General features: G+C 40.2%; 1 protein-coding gene across 1 annotated transcript in view; it reads left to right on the top strand.

Annotated features, from left to right (window-relative positions):
* LOC134336900 (synaptonemal complex protein 2-like) overlaps positions 1–20,568 on the top strand; it is a 293,594-nt gene that overhangs the window by 236,616 nt on the left and 36,410 nt on the right. Inside the window, exons 26-27 of the mRNA XM_063031521.1 lie at positions 5,203–5,287; positions 15,402–15,557. Coding sequence (XP_062887591.1) covers positions 5,203–5,287; positions 15,402–15,557 — 241 coding nt within the window. The remainder of the gene's footprint in view (positions 1–5,202; positions 5,288–15,401; positions 15,558–20,568) is intronic.

Below are 20,568 nucleotides of genomic sequence, written 5' to 3'. Positions count from 1 at the left end.
ATGGATTCCATGAATGGCCTAGCAAAGTCAATATGCACTCTTTGCGAGGGGGAGGACAGCCACTCCCAAGGGTGTAACAGTGCCTGTGGGGTGCATTTTGAACTTTAAGGCATCCTCAAAAGCTTTTGATCAAGTCTTCAATCAGTCTATCTATTCCCAGCCACCACACATAGCTCCAAGCAAAATTCTTCATCTTTATTGTACCCAGGTACCCTTCATGCAGATTCTCTAATAATCTGGTGCGCAGTTTAGAAGGAACCACAACACGAGATGTACACATCAGTGTTCTTCGACATGCAGATAGTCGGTCTGGTCTCACTGAGAACTTGGGAAACATAGGATTACCATGAGCTGACCATCCTTGTATGGTGATGTCATAGACTTTTGACAATATCGAGTCATTCCTTGTTTCTCCTTGTATTTCAGAATTTGTTACCGGCATCTGGTCCACCAATGCTGTGTGAAACACTTCTTCTGGGTCACAGTATAAAGACTTCTTCTTCAGTTGCCAGCAGCAGAAGACATGACAAGCCATCAGCGTACCCTTAAACTCTATGTCATTAGAGTGGGCTCCTAGAAAAAGTGCCCAACCTGGTAACCAGGTAGCAATCGTCACTGGGATTTCCTTCCTGGGATTGAAAATGGACACAAGGGACTGATGATCTGTCACTAATGGAAACTTTTGTCCATAAAGGTAGTGGAGGAACTTCTTTATTCCCCATACTAGACGAAAGCCGGTCAATCTGTGTGTAGTTGCATTCTGCACTCATCAGTGATCTTGAAGCAAATGCAATCAAACGTTCAGATCCATCTTTCATAGTGTGTGACAAAACGATACCAATGCCATAAGGGGACACGTCGCACACCAATCTGATGGGCAAAGTTGGGTCATATAAGTGAGCAGTTCTTTGTTTCCTTCAATGCTCTTTCACATATTTCTATCCATTCCTACTTTGTTCCTACCTGCAACAGTGCATTAAATTGGTGCAGCACTGTTGCAATATTTGGGAGAAACTGGTGGTAGTAGCTTACCAGCCCCAAATATGACCTGAGTTGTGACGCATTTTCCAGTTGGGTGCCTACAATACTGCTTCAGTCTTCTCTTGCGACTTACGTAAGCACTGCTTGTCGATGATGTGCCTACAATATGAGATTTCATTTTTGAAAAACTCACATTTCTCTCTCTTAGCACACAGAGCATATTTACTCAGTCTGGTAAGCACTTTACCAAGGTTCTAAAGGTGTTCTTCATTATTCTTGCCAGTCACAATGATGTCATCAAGGTAACATTGTGTTCCTGGGATATCTTGAAGCCTTGTTCCATTGCTCTTTGCCAAATTGCTGGAGCTGATGCAACGCCAAAGACAAGACAATTATACTGGAACAGTCCCTTTTGAGGGTTGGTTGTGAGGAACTTCCTGCTTGACTCCTCAAACTCCATCTGCAGATAGGTTTGTGACAAGTCAGTCATTTAAAACCTCTCCCCTCCCACCAAAGATGCAAAAATGTCTCATATTCATGGGAGGGTTATTACACAGTACGCAGCATAGAGTGGATGCTCTCTTTGAAGTCCCCGCATATACAAACAAGTCTGGCCTTCCCTTTCTTGATCACTGGGACAATAAGTGTGGCCCAATCACTCCATTCAACCTTGGCGAGAATGCCAGATGCCTTCAAGCTCTGCAGTTCAGATTCCACTTTAGGACATAGTGCATAAGGCACTGGATGCGCTTTGTGCTAACTTGGTGGTGCTGCTTCATCCAGTTCAATTCTGGCCTTCGTGCCTTTGAGTATACTAGTACCCTTCTCAAACGCCTTCTCATTAGCATTAAGCAGCTGTGACAGTCTCCGGTTAGTGCTACCATTTGAGCTGCAGTTGCCTGTTGATGACACATTGAGAACTTTGACTGTGTGCCAGCCTAGTTGGCTGGCATACAGTCAAAGTTCTCAACCCTAAGACATAGAAGCAGCATTAGGTTATTCAGCCCATCAAGCCATTCCACCATTCCATCATAGCTGATCCCGGATCCCACTCAACCCCATGCACCTGCCTTCTCACCATATCCTTTGATGCTCTGATCACTCAGGAAACAATCAATCTCCACCTCAAATACATCCACAAACCTGACCTCCACCACAGTCTGAGGCAGAGCATTTCACAGATTCACCACTCTGGCTAAAAAAATTACTCCTTACCTCTGTCGTAAAAGGTTGCCCCTCAATTTTGAGGTTGTGCTCTCTAGTTCTGGATACTCCCACAAAAGGAAACATCCTCTCAATATCAACCCTATCCAGTCCTCCATTCCCGGAATCATCCTTGTGAGTCTCCCCTGGACTCTCTCCAATGACAACACATCCTTTTTGAGATTTGAGAAAACTGTTGACATTCCTGTCCAAAAAGTGCTGGCCCTCTACTTTTAAATACATAAAGCTCTAATTGTTGTGTTTGGCCTCCATACATCACCTTCACTTTCAGTTTGCCTTTAGAAAACACTTTTTCACCTGTGTAGGTCTTGAGCATCACTGAGGTCATTTCTAATGGTAGCTTCGAAAACAGTCTGTTGTAGTCAGCCTCTGAAATTATAGACAAAGCTGGCCCTGTATCTTGCTCCATTTTCAGTTTTACACCAGGCATATCTATTGTGATGCATATAATTTTGTGATCTGCTTCAGTAATGCTATGAAGTTCTAGGCATGACAGCTCACCTTTGTCTGACTCTGTGTGGTCTGATTCAGTTGCACATTGAGTCACTTTATGCATTTGTTTGGTTTTGTGTTTGATACTTTTCACTCTGTGTGGTTTTTCCTTTTGTGTTTTTTGTCTGATTTACACACTGTGACCTTGTCAGTGACACTTTCTACAAACTTTTATTTGAACCAACAGTCATTTGCATCATGGGAGGACTTGCCACATCGATAACATTTTTGGCTTTTTGCACCATTCAGGGATACTTTGTGTGTTTCACATTCTAATCTCCTTTTCTGTAGTTTGCTGCATCCTTTTCTGCAGTCTCTAACAATATTGCAATGGTCAATGCCCATTCTAAGGTTAGATCTCTTTCAGACAGTAGCTTCTTTTGAGTGCTTTGACGATGCGTGCTACATACAAACCTGTCCCTTAATGCATCAGAAAGTCCATCTCTAAAGTCACAGTATTCAGAAAGTTTGCACAGATCTGCCATGTATTCAGAAATGCTTTCATCCTTTGACTGGTTCCTTCTGTTAAATCTAAATCTCTCAGCTATTACCAGTGGTTTAGGGCTCAAGAGATTTTGTAAAATTGTAACGATTTCATCAAACCTCTTGCTTGCTGGCTTTTTAGGAGCTACTATGTTGCATAAAAGCCTGTATGTTTAGGTGCCCATTAGGCTAAGAAGCGTATAAGCTTCCTTTTCCTCATTACATTGTTCACAATACAATTCAATTCAATCCCATCAATGTACAATTCTCAGTCTTCATTAGCGCTATCAAATTTATCAACTTTCCTGATGAAGGCCATCATCATGTTATTTTCACTTTAACTTTGCTAGTTGTGCATCTCTCATTCTGTATTATACATCTACTCATACCTTTTGTTAGTGTCTGTGACGACCTTCTCAGTATTGTCCTCTCGCTGTCTCCCTCCGAAGTTTGTCGTCTCATAACTGTTGGTGGAGTTGGTGATACTCGTTGGTAATCAGGTTCGTACTTGTTGCCAATTTGTAGTGTCTGTACAACTACATATCAATTAAAATAAAAGCACACATATGGGAGATGAGATGAGATTAACTGGTGGATTCACATTGTACCAAGAGAGCATGTATAGACAACAGATCAGTGTACGTAGGTAAGTTATCAGTCCTTATGTAGTGCTCGGGGGAGTCGTTACTCTAAAAGAAATAGACCCATACATTACAAATATAAGTGTAAGTAATTGAAGTCAAGTTGGCCATTCATTCCTCCTGTGCCTGTTACACCATTCAAATAAAATCATGGCTGATAGTTATTTCACTTCTATCTTCCTGCATCTACTTCAATCCCTTGACTGTAGCCCATACTGTATACTCCCAGTAACCTATTACAATAATGCTTATCAATAATTTATCCATGTCTGTCTTCAAATATCCAAAGATTGTTTCCACTGCCTTTTGAGAAAGGGAGTTAAAATGACATTTGATCATTGAAAGGAAATATTTTATCTCATCTCTGCCTTAGAAGATTGATCCTTTATATGAAACAGTTGCCCTTAGTTTCACATTCTCCCACATGTGGAAATCTACCTCATATCTACCCTGCAAAAGACACAGTTTTAATATTCTTCATAAAAACATAAGAAAATAGTGGTAACATTAAGTTCCTTAATGTCCTGCGTTCACTATGATTATGATCACTTTATCCTAGGAAATATTGCTGGAGGAAATGATCTTGTGGTGGAACAAGTTCAAAGACTCATTGGGCTCCTACTTCTACTTACTTTTTAAGTGATCTGTTAAAGAATTTCGCATGAGGAATAACAATAGTCATTTCCTTAACAAACTAGAGAAAGTTTGTATTCTCCTCGCATGTGTTTACATGTTCATTGAAGTTTGCAAATTGCCATAAAACTTGAAGATGCATACTACTTATGTTTTAATATTGTAAGAACCAGAGTAGAAGAAACTTCTGGAACAAGATGCAGAAGAAAGGAGAGTTGATAATAGTGGCCTAGCTTCAGGAAGATATTTTTTAAAGTGGTTCAGTTGCCTTTGAAAGTGGTCGATTGGCAAAGCTGATTGTTCTGAACCATAGCACCTCACTATTACAATACTTAACACAGTTTCATTACGACGGATCCACTCCATCTGATGGATGTTTTCTAAGGTTTGTTTACTTGACCATCTGCATCTAGAAAGGGTGGTGACACTGTTGTTGGTGAATTGGGGAGAAAAGCTATGAGGGCCTAGTAAGTTTTAATTTAATTGTTTATGAGCATGTTAAAACAATGTATGATATTATTTTAATAACTATTCAACAAAATTATGAAGTGCATCTTTAACCTCAAAAGGCTTTCAGATGGTTTGTTGCAAACCTAGCTAGTTAAATTACTTAAATGTAAAATTAATTGTCTTCTCAATCATGTAAGGCATAGTTAATTTATTCTGTATATTTCACTGGTTGGTTAAGTAGTTCTGACGTTTAGTTCTCTGTGTTTTTAGTTATTTGTTTTGTTTTCTATCATATCAGGAAACCCCATCAAGATCAACTATTCTTGAAAAGAACAGAAGAGGAGAGAAGGATAGAGCTCCTTCAGCTGAAGCACACACATCAGGTTAGTATTTTAACACGAGAGATAATTTAATTATCTTCTTGTAAATTTCCTTTACATAAATTGATATACTTGCTTTGCCCTATTTCATGCATACGAAATGTATACAAATAAATGTTTTTAATTGTTTATTTTTGTTCTTTTTTGGGGATCTGTGTGAGCTGATAAATCTAGCATTGTTGCCCATCACTAATTGTCTGAGAATGTGGTGATGAGCCGCTGCCTTGAACTAGCACAGACTTTGGTGAAGGTATTCCCGCAGTGCCTATGGACAGTGAATTCCAGGATTTCGTTGTAATGATGACCGCCAATATATTTCTAAATCGGGATGATGTGTGACCTGGGTGAGGTTATCTGTAGGTGTGATGTTTTCAACTGCCAGCTGATCTGGTCCTTCTTAGTAGAGATCACAAGCTTTGAAAACTGCTAATCAGCCAGAATATTGAAAATAATTCAAATATTTTCCCAAGTCAACCTAGGGAAGTAATGGTACAAACTTCAGAACAACTTTTGCCTCAATGCAGTTATCACTTATCCCACTTTCTGAGTGGGAGCATAAGTAGTGAGGTTTCTCAAAAAAAATGAAATAAGTTTTCAAGTATGAAGTACATAGCTTGAACCTCAGTCACCATCACAATGACCTGTCTGCAGGCAATTGGGCTATATATAATATTATCCCAGTTTATCCCCGGAAAACAAAAGCATTTCACTGTACTTGGGTGAAGAAAATTGCATCCTCACTTAGTAAGTAGCGCAATTGAGAACAGAAAGTTGCAAATGAATATTGCTAGCTAATTGAGTGGCCAAAGTTGCAGCAAGTGGAAATTCGATAGAAGTAAGTCCAAGGATTTCTTCCTTAGACCAGACAGGATGGATGTCAATGATGAAGAAGGGAACAGAATTCCAGTGGTTGGAGTACTATCTTGCAGGATTGGCAGTTGTGGTTGTTAGAGATCATTTATCCCAATGGCAGGGCATCACTGCAGGAGTTCTCCAGGGCAGTATCCTAGGCCCAGCCACCGAGAGTAACTTCTTCATAAACTCAGAACTGATGGTTCCACAATGCAGCATTTCAACTAAGAAAGTAGTCCAAGCCTGCATGCAGCAAGTTCTAATCAACAAAGAGGCGTGGACTGCTATATAGCAACCAAAGTTAATGCCACCAAAGTGTCAGGTAATGCCCTTCTCCAACAAAAGAGAGTTGCATTGCTTATCCATGATGCTCAATGCCACGGACTATAAATATTCTGGGATCACCATCAACTTGATGAGTCACTTAAGTACAGTTGTAGTGAGTGGCTCACCTCTTGAAAGTCCAAAACTTTAGCACAGTCATCAAGGCACAAGTCAGAATTGCAAAAGAATGAAAATTTTATAAGAACTGCAGATGCTGGAAATCTGAAATAATAAACAGAAAATTCTGGAAGCTAGAAACACTGAACAGGCCAAGCAGTATTTATGGAAATAGAAACAGTGTTAATATTGCAGATCAAAGACCCTACACCAGACCTGGGAAAGAAATAAAAATGGTAGCTTTAAGTTACAGAGAGGTGGTGTGCAAGATGGATAGGACAAAGAAAATATCTCTGATAGGTTAAGGACAGGGTTGACGTTGAGATGAATTGTAAGAGTCCTGCAATCAAATAGATTAATAGAGGCAGTTAGTGCGTGAAAACATGACCAAAAAAACGTAAAGCTCTGCTAATATCATGGCTGTGCAACATGCTGAGATGGTTGGTCAGTAGCAGTGGTGAGAAGAAAACTAAGTTGCAAAGGGAACAGTCCCTTTGAAATCGAAGGGAGTAGGAAATATGCCTGAATGGGGAATTTTCTTGCAACTAGTGAAAATTTCAAAAGATGATCTGTAAAATATCAAGGGTGGTGGTGTGAGACATGTCGTCCAAGGGAGTTGTGTATTTTTCTGTCCAGGAGAAGAGGGGGTGAGAACAGAGGTATTGCAAAAGATGAAATGTAGTCTGCTATTGTAAAGAAGGCGACACAATTCAGGAAAAAAAGATACTTCAAAGACAACTCTGTAGGAAGATTCATCATCAAAGCATGAAGATGAAAGTGGATGAAGTGGAAGAATGGAATGGAGATCTGGTGGAAGGAAGTATAGTTGTGAGAGTCTATAAGTATGCTTGTAGTTAGCCTATCTTCTGAGATAAAGCCATAGAGTACTATAGCACAGAAACATTCCCTTCTTCCCATCTAGTCCATGCTGACCTGATCTGCTTCCAAACCTTCTCCCATCCATTTACCCATCCAACATTCTCTCAATATTACAATTAAACCTGTGCCTACCACTTCTACTGACAGCTTACTCTACACTCACACCACCTTCCAACTGAAGAAGTTTTCCCTCAGATTTCCCTTATATATTTTCACCTTTCACTCTAAACCTATGACCTCTACTCCTAGTCTCACCCAATCTGACGGTCAATGGTGATGGAGATGTAGGGAAGGAAGGGTGGAGTCAGAGATGGATCATGGTAACACTAATATGAAAATTAGCAGTAGACACAATTAATTTTTCAGATGCTTTATGTATGTTAGAAGTGGAATGCACCAACAAGATGGTTGAAGCAGGAAGACTTGGGATTGAAAGAAGTATCCCACAAAAAGACAAATAGCTTGGGCCCATGCAAGTTCCCTTGCTATACCTTTGGCCTGAAGAAAGTGAGTGGAATGAGAAGTTATTCAATGTGTGGACATTTAGTCTGGTGAATGTGTGTGTTGGTGGCTGATTGGGTGTATGTTCATGGATGAAGCCTGATGTGGGTTGAAGATGTAGTGGAATTATCTGTCCATGTAAAAAGATGGGACAGGGAATTGGAAACAGTTGAAGTGATGGAGGTTATCCAAGTACAATGCAAGTAAGTGGAAAGAGATTAGGCCATAAAAGAGAGGATGAAATTAAATTATGAAGCATTAAGTTTAGTTTTGGCAAGAGGACACTGAAACAACAGGTCCGTTGGGAGAATGCTGTTGTGGATCTTAGACAGGAGGTAGAAGTGAGCTGTGTGGGGTTGGCACAATCTGAAGTCAGAATGTGTAGAAGAAAGATCTAGGGAAATGAGCTTGTGACAGTCTGGGAGACAATGGTCTGCTGATCTTTGGGTCATGGTTCAGAGGTAGATGTGAGAATGTGTCTAAAGGCTGACATTTGGTTTCTATGAGATGTTAGGTCCCCAGAACATGAACAATAATGTTATTGGTAGGTTTGATGAACCTATCGAGATTACTTCGTGAACATTGTTCTACCATTTCGGATGGGGATAGATGACTGAGTGAGGGGAATCGGAAAATCAAGTCAATCATGTTGTCTTTGGCAGCTAGCAGTGAATGGATCTAGAGGGATTAGGATTTTAGAGGGAGGATGAAAGATCAAGTAGATTGGGAATTCTGGATTTAGGAGAAAAGATGCACAGACTTAAGTGAAGATTCCTGTCTAAAGAACAGGCACAGTGGCGGTGGCGACAGGACAATGTTATGTCGGGTTCATGGTTCTAAGAGAGAATATAGGGGGACGAAGTTGAATTTTCAGCTGAGGATCAGAGAGGAGAAGATCAGAAGAGGTGGCTAAAATACTGCAGGGGATAAAGGAGGTGGGGAAGAGATGGGGAGAGAGGAAACTCAAGAGGAAGAAAAGGGCATTGGAGTTTCCAATATTTAAGGACCCTGGTCAGACCGCACTTGGAGTACTTTGCTCAGTTCTGGTCGCCTCACTGTAGGAAGGATGTGGAAACCATAGAAAGGGTGTAGAGGAGATTTACAAAGATGTTGCCTGGATTAGGGAGCATGCCTTATGAGAATAGGTTGAGTGAACTTGGCCTTTTTTCCTTGGAGTAACAAAGGATAAGAGGTGACCAGATAAAGGTGTATAAGATGATGAGAGGCATTGATCATGAGGATAGTCAGAGGCTTTTTCCCAGGGTTGAAATGACTAGCATGAGCGGGCACAGTTTTAAGGTGCTTGGAAGTAGGTACAGAGGAGATATAAAGTGTAAGTTGTTTATGCAGAGAGTGGTGAGTCCGTGGAATGGGCTGCTGGCGACAGTGGTGGAGGCGGATATGATAGGGTCTTTTAAGAAACTCCTGGACAGGTATATGGAGCTCAGAAAATTAGAGGGCTATGGGTAACCCTGGGTAATTTGGTGATTTCTCAGGTAAGGACATGTTTGGCACAGCTTTGTGGGCCGAAGGGCCTATATTGTGTGGTAGGTTTTCTATATTTCTGTGTCTTAAATGAGGATAAATGTCAGATGCAGTGGTGCTGTAGACTATGAAAGCTTTGTGATATAGTATTGTAGAGAGAGAGATCATGTACTTATCATTAAGCATGCATCAGAGAGAGCAATGAGAACACTGACTTAAGAAATACTGGATTGTTTAACAGATTTATGAAGGGTGGATTTTCCATTGAATCAGTGAGGGATGAGTTACAACCAGAGGTATTGCTAAGGAAAGAGATATGGCTTTGTGATGGAATATTCTGCACACGAAATATCAACAACTCTCAAGTTTGACACCTCCAGGATGAAGCGCCCCTTTTGATTGAACCATGCTAAACATTCATTTTCTCCACTGCTGAATCACAATGACTACAGTGGGTAACAATTATAAAATGCACTGCAATAACTTTCCCAGACATCTGCAACTCAAAGGGACAATGACAGCTGCAACATGGGGATACCACTACCTGCAGGTTACCCTCCTAAGATACACACCACCTGCTTTGAAAATATGTCTCTGGGTCTGAATCTTGGAACTTCCGGTCCAAAGGCATTGTGGGAGCTCCTTCACTAGAAGGAGTGCAGCTATTTAAGAAGTTAGATTATCCAAATTTAAAGAACAATTAGGAATAGGCAATAAATGCTGGTCTTGTCAGTGTCATCCTGAAAATAAGACTTTTTTTGTTTAAATGTAGGATATTTTTGAAATGATGAAAAGCTAGGAATTGCAATGGAGCTAGGAGGTTTCAATAGTTACATTTAATGTCAGAGAAATGTATATAGTATACATCCTCAAATTCTTTTTCTTCACAAACATCCACGAAAACAGAGGAATGACCCAAAACAGAATAACAGTTAAACATTAGAACCCCGAAGCCCCCCCAGCTCCCCCTCCCACACGCAAGCAGCAGCAAGGCAATGATCCCACCTCCACCAGCAAAAAAGCATCCGCGCCCTCCACCGAGCACTCAAGCGTGCAGCAAAGCATCAATAAAGACACAGACTTGCAGTAGGCTAAATGCTACTCCTTTACCCAGTAATTCGACATACCACAGTCTCTCTCTCTCCTTAATAAGGGAAAAAGAGATGTCCCCGTTTCACAGCAAGAGGGGAGAAATACCAAACAACTCGCTGATTTATGATGTTAAAGTCTGTTGCATTGCTTTTTCCGAGCTCTGCTCCTAGAGAGTCAGCCCCAGAAAGGCTCAGGTCTCTGGGCACACAGCCTACAGCATCATGCTCCTGATGTTCCATGTTCTTCCATGACACTTCAGTCAGGGCACTGGCCTAGAATCAGTCTGTCTCCAGAGCCATGAAAATCCGGCACCCTAAAGGTGCACTAGTCTTCCAGGCCGCATCCTTGGGATATCAAAAAACGCCAGTCGAGAGGCCCTGAGAGCGGGTACCATTCTCATAAAGAATCAAAGTCAGAGTGTAACTCCAGGTCAGGGTCTTCAAGGAACCTTGAAAAGATGAAAAAGAGATATCAAAGATAGAAATAGAGCTGTTTCCAATGATGCAAGCAAAGAAGTCACTGTTTAGCGCCATCACGACTTCGCTCTGCCCCTCCAAATTGCAACTATAAACAACAAACAGATACAAGAACAAAAGTAATTCAGATAGACCTATGAAAAAGAAATATACAGAACTGCCAATGCTAGAAATCTGGGGGGGAAATGAACTGGTAGAAATACTCAGTCTTCAGGCAAAATGGCATGTGCAGTTTCCAAGGCAGGAGGAGGATCAGATCATCGTAGCAGTTGATGGTTAGTCTCATTGACAATGACGATGAGACAGATGCAGAAAGGAGGCAGAGTGGCTGGTAGAATGGTGCAAGCACAATGACTTCAATCTCAACATGGACAAGACCAAAGAGGTAATTGTGGACCTTAGGAAGGTGCAGGCTAACCACTCCTCACTGCACATAAATGGCTCTTCTGTGCAGGGAGTTAGGGGCACCAAGTTTTTGGGGGTGCTCGTAACAAATGATACACCTGCTCCCTCAACACCACCTCTTTAGTCAAGAAAGCACTGCAGTGTCTCCACTCCCTGAGGAGGTTGTCGACTGAGTATTCCCCCCATCCCCCTCGCATTCTAACCAATTGTTACAGAAGCATCATTGAGAGTGTACTGACCACCTGCATCACCATCTAGTATGGGAATTGCAAGGCATCTGATTGCAAGTCAGATCGCAAAGGATTGTGAGGACCATTGAGAGTATAGTCAGGGTCTCTCTTCCAACTATCAGAGATATTTATCAGGGGCACTGCACACTCAGGGTCTTTAGCATTATGAATAATCCTTCCCATCTGTCCAACAATCTCTTTGACCTCTTACCATCAGGCAGGAGGTACTGTAGTATTAGGACAACGACTGTTTCCCCAGGCCATGAGCCTACTGAAGTCCCTGCCACAACCCACGTCTCATCGCGTATGAAGTGCCAGTTCTGTTATACAGTTTACTTTTTAACTTGTGTCGTAAATGCACCTTATTATTTGTTAATTTATTTGTGGTAATATCACTTAATGTATTTTATGTGAGTTCTATATACAGTGTTGTGCAGTTTGGTTCAGAGGAACGTTGTTTTGTTTTACAGTATTCATGTGTATGGTTGAAATGACAATAAACTTGAACTTGGCTAATTATAATTTCATTGGCTTTTCACTCAGCACTGAAACATCTGGACAGAGAAGATGCATTCATTAGGATGCTCTTCATTGACTACAGCTCAGCCTTCAACACTATCATAAGTAGTTAAGAAAGCTTATGGAGTGTTAGCTTTCATAAGTCGAGGGATAGAGTTTAAGAGTCGCGGAGTAATGATGCAGCTCTGTAGAACTCTGGTTAGGCCACACTTGGAGTACTGTGTCCAGTTCTGGTCGCCTCACTATAGGAAGGATGTGGAAGCATTGGAAAGGGCACAGAGGAGATTTACCAGGATGCTGCCTGGTTTAGAGAGTATGCATTATGATCAGAGATTAAGGGAGCTAGGGCTTTACTCTCTGGAGAGAAGGAGAATGAGAGGAGACATGATAGAGGTATACAAGATATTAAGAGGAATAGATAGAGTGGACAGCCAGCGCCTCTTCCCCAGGGCACCACTGCTCAATACAAGAGGACATGGCTTTAAGGTAAGGGGTGGGAAGTTCAAGGGGGATAGAGTGGTTGGTGCGTGGAATGCACTGCCTGAGTCAGTGGTGGAGGCAGATACACTAGTGAAGTTTAAGAGAGTACTAGACAGGTAAATGGCGAAATTTAAGGTGGGGTGTTATATGGGAGGCAGGGTTTGAGGGTCGGCACAACATTGTGGGCCGAAAGGCCTATGCTGTGCTGTACAGTTCTATCATCCCCTGGAAAGTAATCAATAAGCTTCAAAACCTAGGTCTCAATACCTCCTTGAGAAGCTGGATCCTCAATTTCCTTACTTGCACACCTCAGTCAGTTTGGATTGGCAGCAACACCTCCACAATCACCATTTGCACAGGTGCACTAAAAGGATGTGTGCTTAGCCCTTTGCTCTATTCGCTTTTTATTTATGATTGTGAGGCTAAATACAGCTCCAGTGCAATATTTAAGATAGGATGCTGTGACTGAATGCAGCAGATAGAAGGATCCAGGAAGTATGCTGAATCAAATGTGTCGACAAATTGGTATATAGGAGGAAGATTGAAAATCAGATTGAATGGAGTCGCAACAGCAACCTCTCACACAACGTCAGCAAAACAAACGAGCTTATCATTAACAAGAGGATGAGGAAGCTGGTGGTTCATGAGCCAGTCCTTATCAGAGTTGGAGACGTTCAGTAATTTTTTATTCCTTGGTGTTATCATTTCAGAAGATCTCTCCTGGTATCAGCATGTAGATGCAATTACAAGGGAAGCAATTATATCAACAGGCAACTCAAAGTTCAGGGTCACCCTTGCAGATTGAATGGATATGTTCTGCAAAAAAATATCATTCAAGCTGTTTGGAGTCTCCAGTTTAGAGGTGACACCGTGAGCACTGAATGTAGCGTACTGAATTGAAAGAAGCATGCATAATTATCAGTTCACTTGAAAGAGTCACTTCAGTGAAAAGGGAATAAGTAAAAGGTATAGATCTTGCTCATCCTGTAGTTACATGGAAAACGTAAAGATAATAAGTTGGTGATAGAGCCAGAAATGTGAACAAGGGAGTTTCAAAGAGAACATTTCCTTTTGGATTACTAAAAGTGTAGGAAAAGGAAAGATATCTCTGGTCTCATGTTGTCAAAAGAGGCAGAAATGATGGAGCATAAATTTAGAATGCAGAAGGGAAGAGAAGTCCATACATCTGCAGGGAGAATATGCAAACTCCACTCAGTTTTAGCCTCACTTGCTTGAGCTGTCATAGCTGCAGTTCTAATGCCACAGTATTTTGTTGATTAGTGAGGTACAGCTGCTGCACAGCTTCAGTGACCCAGACTTTATCCTGACCACTAGGTGTATCAACATAGAGTACGTGATCTTCCGGTGACTACTCCAGATTCTTCCCATGTCCCAAAGACATGTTGGTTAATAGGGGTTTGCTGGCTATTAAATTGCCCCTAGTGTAGATGGGTTCAGGAGAATCGGGAAGAACTAATGGGCATTCAAGAAAGAGTATGTTGCAGGGGAATAAGTAAGGAAATGGAATTGATAAGATTGTTCTGGGAGAAGATTTTGATGGGCCAAATGATCTCCTTGAACATTGTAAGGAAAAATTAAACAGGAGGAAACTTACCTTGTGTGGCTTTGGCTTTAACTTTCATTACTGCAATCCAGAAGGTGTAAAAGCTGTTTACACTGTAATGGAAACTGAGATGCGGAGTCTGATGAAATATAATATAATGATGAAATTAGACAGTAGTTCCATTTTCAATGAAGGTTAAAACAAAAGAATGCAATAATTTTGCTTCCAAAATGCTTTATAAAAAAAAACATGAAAGAACTGTAATGGTGTTGCTAGTTTTCTGGATGATATTTATGAGCCTCCACTTCCTTTCCTATAAGTGTTATTTCCTACTTGTGAAAAGCATGGTGTCTTAGTTCATATACCTTAATGCAGTTAGCAGCCAATCTATAGTTTTGTTATTCATATTCAATTAAGGATGGAGAGACTATTAGAAACTCCCCACTTCTTTTACAAAGTAATTTCTCCACCCCGTAAATAATCCAGTCTCCTGATCTTTCCCCCATCAGGTAATCTCTCCTCACACACACATAACTCCATTGCTCAGATATTCTTCACAGTGTAAGTGAGGAGGATCCTCTCCTTTTGTGGCAGAATCTTAATCTTGGGATCTCTTGATCTAAAAAAAAATCCCATTTAAGGCAAAGATGAGATAAAGTGTTTTCTCTCAAATGGTAACAAGTCTTTGGAAAGTCTTTTCCTTAAAGGAAGGGAGTATTTCTAAGAGAAAGATAGAAAGACTCTTGATAAGCAAAGAATTGAAGAGTTAATGTGGGTAAACAGGGGTATGGAGTTGAGGTTCCAGCTAGATCCCCTGTAATCTTATGAAATGGTAGCGCATGCTCTAGGAGCTTATCTACCGTTTCTGATTCATATGTTCATGCAGTATTTATCCTGATACTCCCTCCACCTTTTGATGAACCCTAGTCTCTGATAATTTAAAAGCAAGAATCAACAATGACAGTAAATATGAAATTAAACAGGAAATACTCAGGAAGTCGATCACCATCTATGGAAAGAAAATTCCATATTGGTTTCCTGTTGTTTAACAATTAGAAATTCAATTCAACAATTTTATTGCCTAATTTAAAGTAAATAGGTTTTCTAAAAAAAACACTCAGCAAAAACTCTGCTTTTGCAGTTTTGGAAGTTTTGGCCACAATCTAAAACACTTACCTTCTTTATATGCTTAGGTCCAACTCGCCATTCCTCTGTACTCAAACGCATCTGTGGAAAAAATCTTCAAAGTGATTTTTCTGATGTTGAGGAAGAAGAGGGAACAACAGAGCAAAGAGCAAAGCTAAAACGCAGAAGTCTATTTAGTTTTGACTTTGGAAAGCCAAACAGAGGTATTTGACTTTTAATTATCTTTATTTTCATTCATCCCCAGGTACCTGAAGTATTATCTGCTAGTATAATCTGATCATCTTTCACAAGTCTTGCAACAATCTTCTCCTTGCTATTTTCTTCCTGATCTTACCTGCTCATCCTTCATCATGGTAAATGTAAACCCCTTGCCAACTTGGAAAAATTACCACACAATCTTAATTAATTCAAAACTCACAGTTTATTCTATTAACACAAATATCCTTGGAAATTATGTTGACCCCTGGCCAACAGCTTAGGTTCTTGAACGCTACTCTTCCTTTTGTATCAGTACTTATTCAGACCACCATGGCAACTTAAAACACCAAAATAAAGAGAGAATCAGGACAAAATTATATTCCTTCTCCCTCCTCCAAGGATGGGAGTCTTCTGTGCAATGGTTAACCCCCAGAGTTTTGTTGCTCAACATCTGCTATTCTTGTTCCTTTTTCTTATTAGTTCTGCATAATTATGCTTCAAATCTGTTGGTTATAGCTAGCTTGTGTCAACCTTTCATTGGCTGTGACCCAAGGCTACAGGTAGCATTACCTCATTGCTCTCCTTCCTTGTAAGGACTTGCTTTTGATGTCATTCTTCTGTTTTTCTCTGAGTCATGTAGTTATAACCTCTTACAGCATCTCATGCCATGCTCAGGTTACTTACAGTACATTCACACACTATTCATTTGTCTTGTTTTTATCATATCAAAGAACATCCCTCAAATAACTTCTTTCTTGGAAGTGATCTCTGATTTAACAGATTGTCAGAAAGGGCCTCATTATGTCTATTTTCAATTGCTCTGATCCAGCCAGAACCGGTTTGGGAAACAATTCACAAAATGGTGGTCACAAGAAGAGTCTTACGGTAGTGCTAGATATTTTGTGAACCCTGTAGAATTTTCTCTTTTTCTGCATAAACATGATGTAAAATGTGATCAGATCTACACATAAGTCCTAAAACTAGATAAAGAGAACCTGATTAAATAATACAAAAAATTATACTTTTTCATTTATGTATTGAAAAAAAATGATCCAATATTAATGTATTTGTTGGAAAAGGTATGTGAATTTTTGACTTCAGTTACGGGTGTCACCCCGTCATACAGCAATAACTTCAAACCAAACATTTCTGGTAAATGTTGATCAGTCCTGCACATCAACTTAGCGGAATTTTACGCCATTCCTCCTTATAAAACTGCTTCAACTCTGGGATGTTTGTGGGCTTCCTTGCATGAGCTTCTTGCTTCTGATCCTTTTACAACATTCCCATAGGATTAGGATCAGGACTTTGACTTGGCCATTCCAAAACATGAATTTTCTTCATTTTAAGCCATTCTGTTGTTGATTTACTCTTGTCTTTCGGGTCATTGTTTTGTTGCATTACGCAACTTCTATTAAGCTTCAGGGGATATACTGCTATCCTGACATTCTCCTGTAAAATGTCTTGATACAATTTTGAATTTATTGTTCCCTCAATGATTGCAAGCAGTCCAGGTCCTGAGCAGCAAAACAGCCCCAAACCAAGATGCTCCTTCCATCATGCTTCACAGTTGGGTTGAGTTTTTGGTCCTGGTGTGCAATACCCTTTTTCCTCCAAACATAGCAATGTATATTTCTGCCAGAAAATTCAACTTTTGTCTCATCTTTTTGCAGAACGTTGTCTCAGAAGTGTTGTAAAACATCCAGGTGGTCTTTTGCAAACTTGAGACGTGTAGCTTTGTTTTTCTTTGCAGGGTAGTGGACAGATGAACAGAGCCCTTTGCAAGGTCAAGAGATTTCTGCAGGTCTTTTGCTGTTACCCTTGGGTTCTTTTTCACCTCCTTCAGCATTGCACGTTCTGCTCTTGTTGTGATCTTTCCAGGATGCCGACTCCTAGGGAGAATAGCAACAGTACTGAGTTTACTCCATTTGCAGACAATTTCTCGTACTGTGAACGGATGAACACTCAGGGCTATAAATGCTTTTGTAGCCTTTTCCAGCTTGATGCATTTCTACAATTTCTCTTCTAAGGTCCTCGGAAAGTTGCTTTGGTTAAGGCATGGTTCACATAAACAGATCTTTCTTGAGAAGAACAGGCTCTGTCAATAACCAGCCTTTCTGTGTCTTTTTTATAGAGCTGGGCACATCTCATTTCATCTCATTAATTAAAACACTGAACTCCAGACAGCTTTTGTAGAAGACATTATCCCAGAGGTTCGCATACTTTTCCCAACATATACATGTAATATTGGAATATTTTTCTCAATAAATAAATGAACAAGTATAATGTTCTTCTGTGTTACGGTACTTATTTAATTGGGCTCCCTTTATCTTGTTTTAGGACGTTTGAAATATGATCACATTTCAGGTCATGTTTATGCAGAAATGGAGAAAATTCTACAGGGTTCACAAACTTTCTAGCGCCACTGTACAAAATGACAAATTCCATTCCAATTTCATATGGCAAGATAAAAAACATTTGTCTTTCCTTTTCCACTGTTGTTGACTCATTTCAGTTATCTGTTTTACAAATGTTTAATTCCTTCATGGTTAACATCAGAGGTAATTGAGAAAAGGCTAAATGTAGTGTTTGAGCATTATTGCACAAGAAAGGATAGGATTCGCAGTTTTACTGCACGTAATGCTTTGGGTGTGAGTGGAATATTAGACCTTCTTGGCCTTTTACAAAAATTATCATAGATCCCTCTTGCAGAATAACCCTTCAGTTATGTTAAAGAACTACTAAACCCTTCAATCTCTCAGCATGACTGGTGTCTCTCTTCCTTGGTTTTGGTATGTAAAGCGCCTTCTGCCTTCTTCCTAAGTTTTGAAGCACAAAGATAAACACCAGAAATTGCTAACCAGAGTTTTAGAAATATTATCCATTTTTCTCGTAAAGTTTTTGTATTTGCACTTCTTTTCTCCATTTAGAAAGTTAATTTTTTTTTCCTGAAAGCTTCAACTTGTGTGGCCAACTTTAATGATTTATGTATTTGTAATTCCAAATCTCTGTCCCGTAACCAGTTTTAAAATCTTCATTGGATCATTTGTACTTCCCTATAAGTTACAGGGTTGATGATGTTGCTGGCATTCAGGAGGAAGAAATAATCAGATGCTTTGCTGCCTCATCATGTGAGGAAGGGAGTTTGGTGTTGGAGATGGAGAAGATGTTGGAGACATTGCTGGTTATGGAGAGGAGAAGGGATTTGAAGGCATTGTTAATTTTATGCATATGTAGCAATGTGGATAGGATTGGAGAACAGATTGAAGGTGTTTGTGGTGTTTGGGGAATAATGAAAGGATTGGAAACTCTACTACTTGAAGAAGGAATCTGTAACACTGCTGATGTTGGAGTTAGGAAAGAGAGATTATAGAATTTTGCTTTGGGAAGGATCTGACTCGCGTCTTGTGATGGGTTGGGAAAGGTGATCAGAAACCCTTTTTTTCTTGTGTATCGAACAAGGTGTAACTACACCCAGTGATCTATTCCTTTGGATGATATTTACATCCAAATAAATTTCCTAATCTCCTACTGAATGTATTTTGGAAATGTATGGCCAGAACTTCTGAGGTTTCTAACTTTACTGCCTTAAAGTTACCAATCTTTAAAATATCTCTTTTTACTAACTTTCTCTCCAATTTCCCTATGAATTCCCATTTTGTGTAATACCTTCCTCTCAAATGAAAACAGAGATGCAGTATAGTAACTTACTATTCCCAGTAGTGTTATTAGCAGAAGAAGTCTAGCTCAAAACGACCTCACCTTTGCTTTAACAATGCAGTACTATTTATAAGAGTATACTATGGATCTTACAGCTGTAAAGATGACTGTTGAAATCACTACAAAACTGAAGTCAAGACATGAGATGAGAAATAGCAAAGTGTAGTCATATTCAAACGGATCACTGAGGTTCCCTAGCAATGAGTGGGACTCCTTGAGAGCTCAGTAAAATCCTATGGGAGAGCCAACGAAGGTTACAAATATTACTGTTTTCTTTCAGACTGAGCAGTTGTAATTAATAGAATATTACAAGTATCAGTGCTTGGGCCTCAGCTACTTACAATCTGTATTAATGAGATAGATAAATAAGTAGATATACCCATTCTGGATGCTGAAGTTGAGGAAGAAGCTGCTGGGAAAGACCATCATTCAGGATTGTGAAGAGGAGGTCATCACATATTCCCTCTCCGCCACAATTAGTTTTTGCTTACAATTTGTCAGTACCTCCAGTTGAACTCTGTCTTTTTGTGTGTTTCCCCCTAGCTGTCAGTCTGTGGCTTTGTATTGCCATGTGCTCCGATCCCCGTTCCTGCTCTACTCCGGCCCCTGTATTATTGAGTACTCCGTCTCTCATCTGCTTCTTATTATTACCTATATTGCTGCCACTTGTGTCTCATTGTGCTCTACCTGTCATCTGCCTCTGTTTGTTGCTCAGTGTATTTCAGTCCTGTGTTTTCACCTGTTTCTTGCCAGATTGTGCCAGTGAATTTTTCTGAGCCTTTTCAGCATTCATATCTGTACTCTGACCGTCTGAATATCGACTCTGCCTGTTTCCTGATTCTGGTTTTTGGACTTCTCTGGATGTTTTGATCTCTGCCTGAACTTTGATGCCAACTTTGTTTGCACCTCGGGATTTGTTACTTAATTTATATCACTGTGTGCACAGTACTGGGCCTGCAATTGGATCCCTGCTTCAGCGCCCTGACACAATTATAGAGAACTTACAAAGGAGAACTTCTCTTCCTAACTTTCTCACTCACTTGTGCGTTATATTGGTTCACATGCAATTTGGTATAATGAAAATGCAGTAAAATTATGAAGAGTCTGGACTAGGAAGAATCTCTTTCCCTTAGGAGGCGGGTCAAAATCCAGAAGTGATTGATTGAATTGGTAAAAGGATTGGGGAAATAAGAAAAATATTTTGTCACTCAGAGAGTGTTGGGTCTGGAATTCACTGTTTGAAAGAGTGATGGAGGCAGAACACCTCATCAATTGATAAAATGTTTGGATGGGTAC

Source organism: Mobula hypostoma, chromosome 2 (genome assembly GCF_963921235.1).
Source record: "Mobula hypostoma chromosome 2, sMobHyp1.1, whole genome shotgun sequence".
Classification (NCBI taxonomy): domain Eukaryota; kingdom Metazoa; phylum Chordata; class Chondrichthyes; order Myliobatiformes; family Myliobatidae; genus Mobula; species Mobula hypostoma.
Note: the sequence above shows the minus strand (reverse complement) of the source record. Positions and strands in the feature narration are given on the sequence as shown.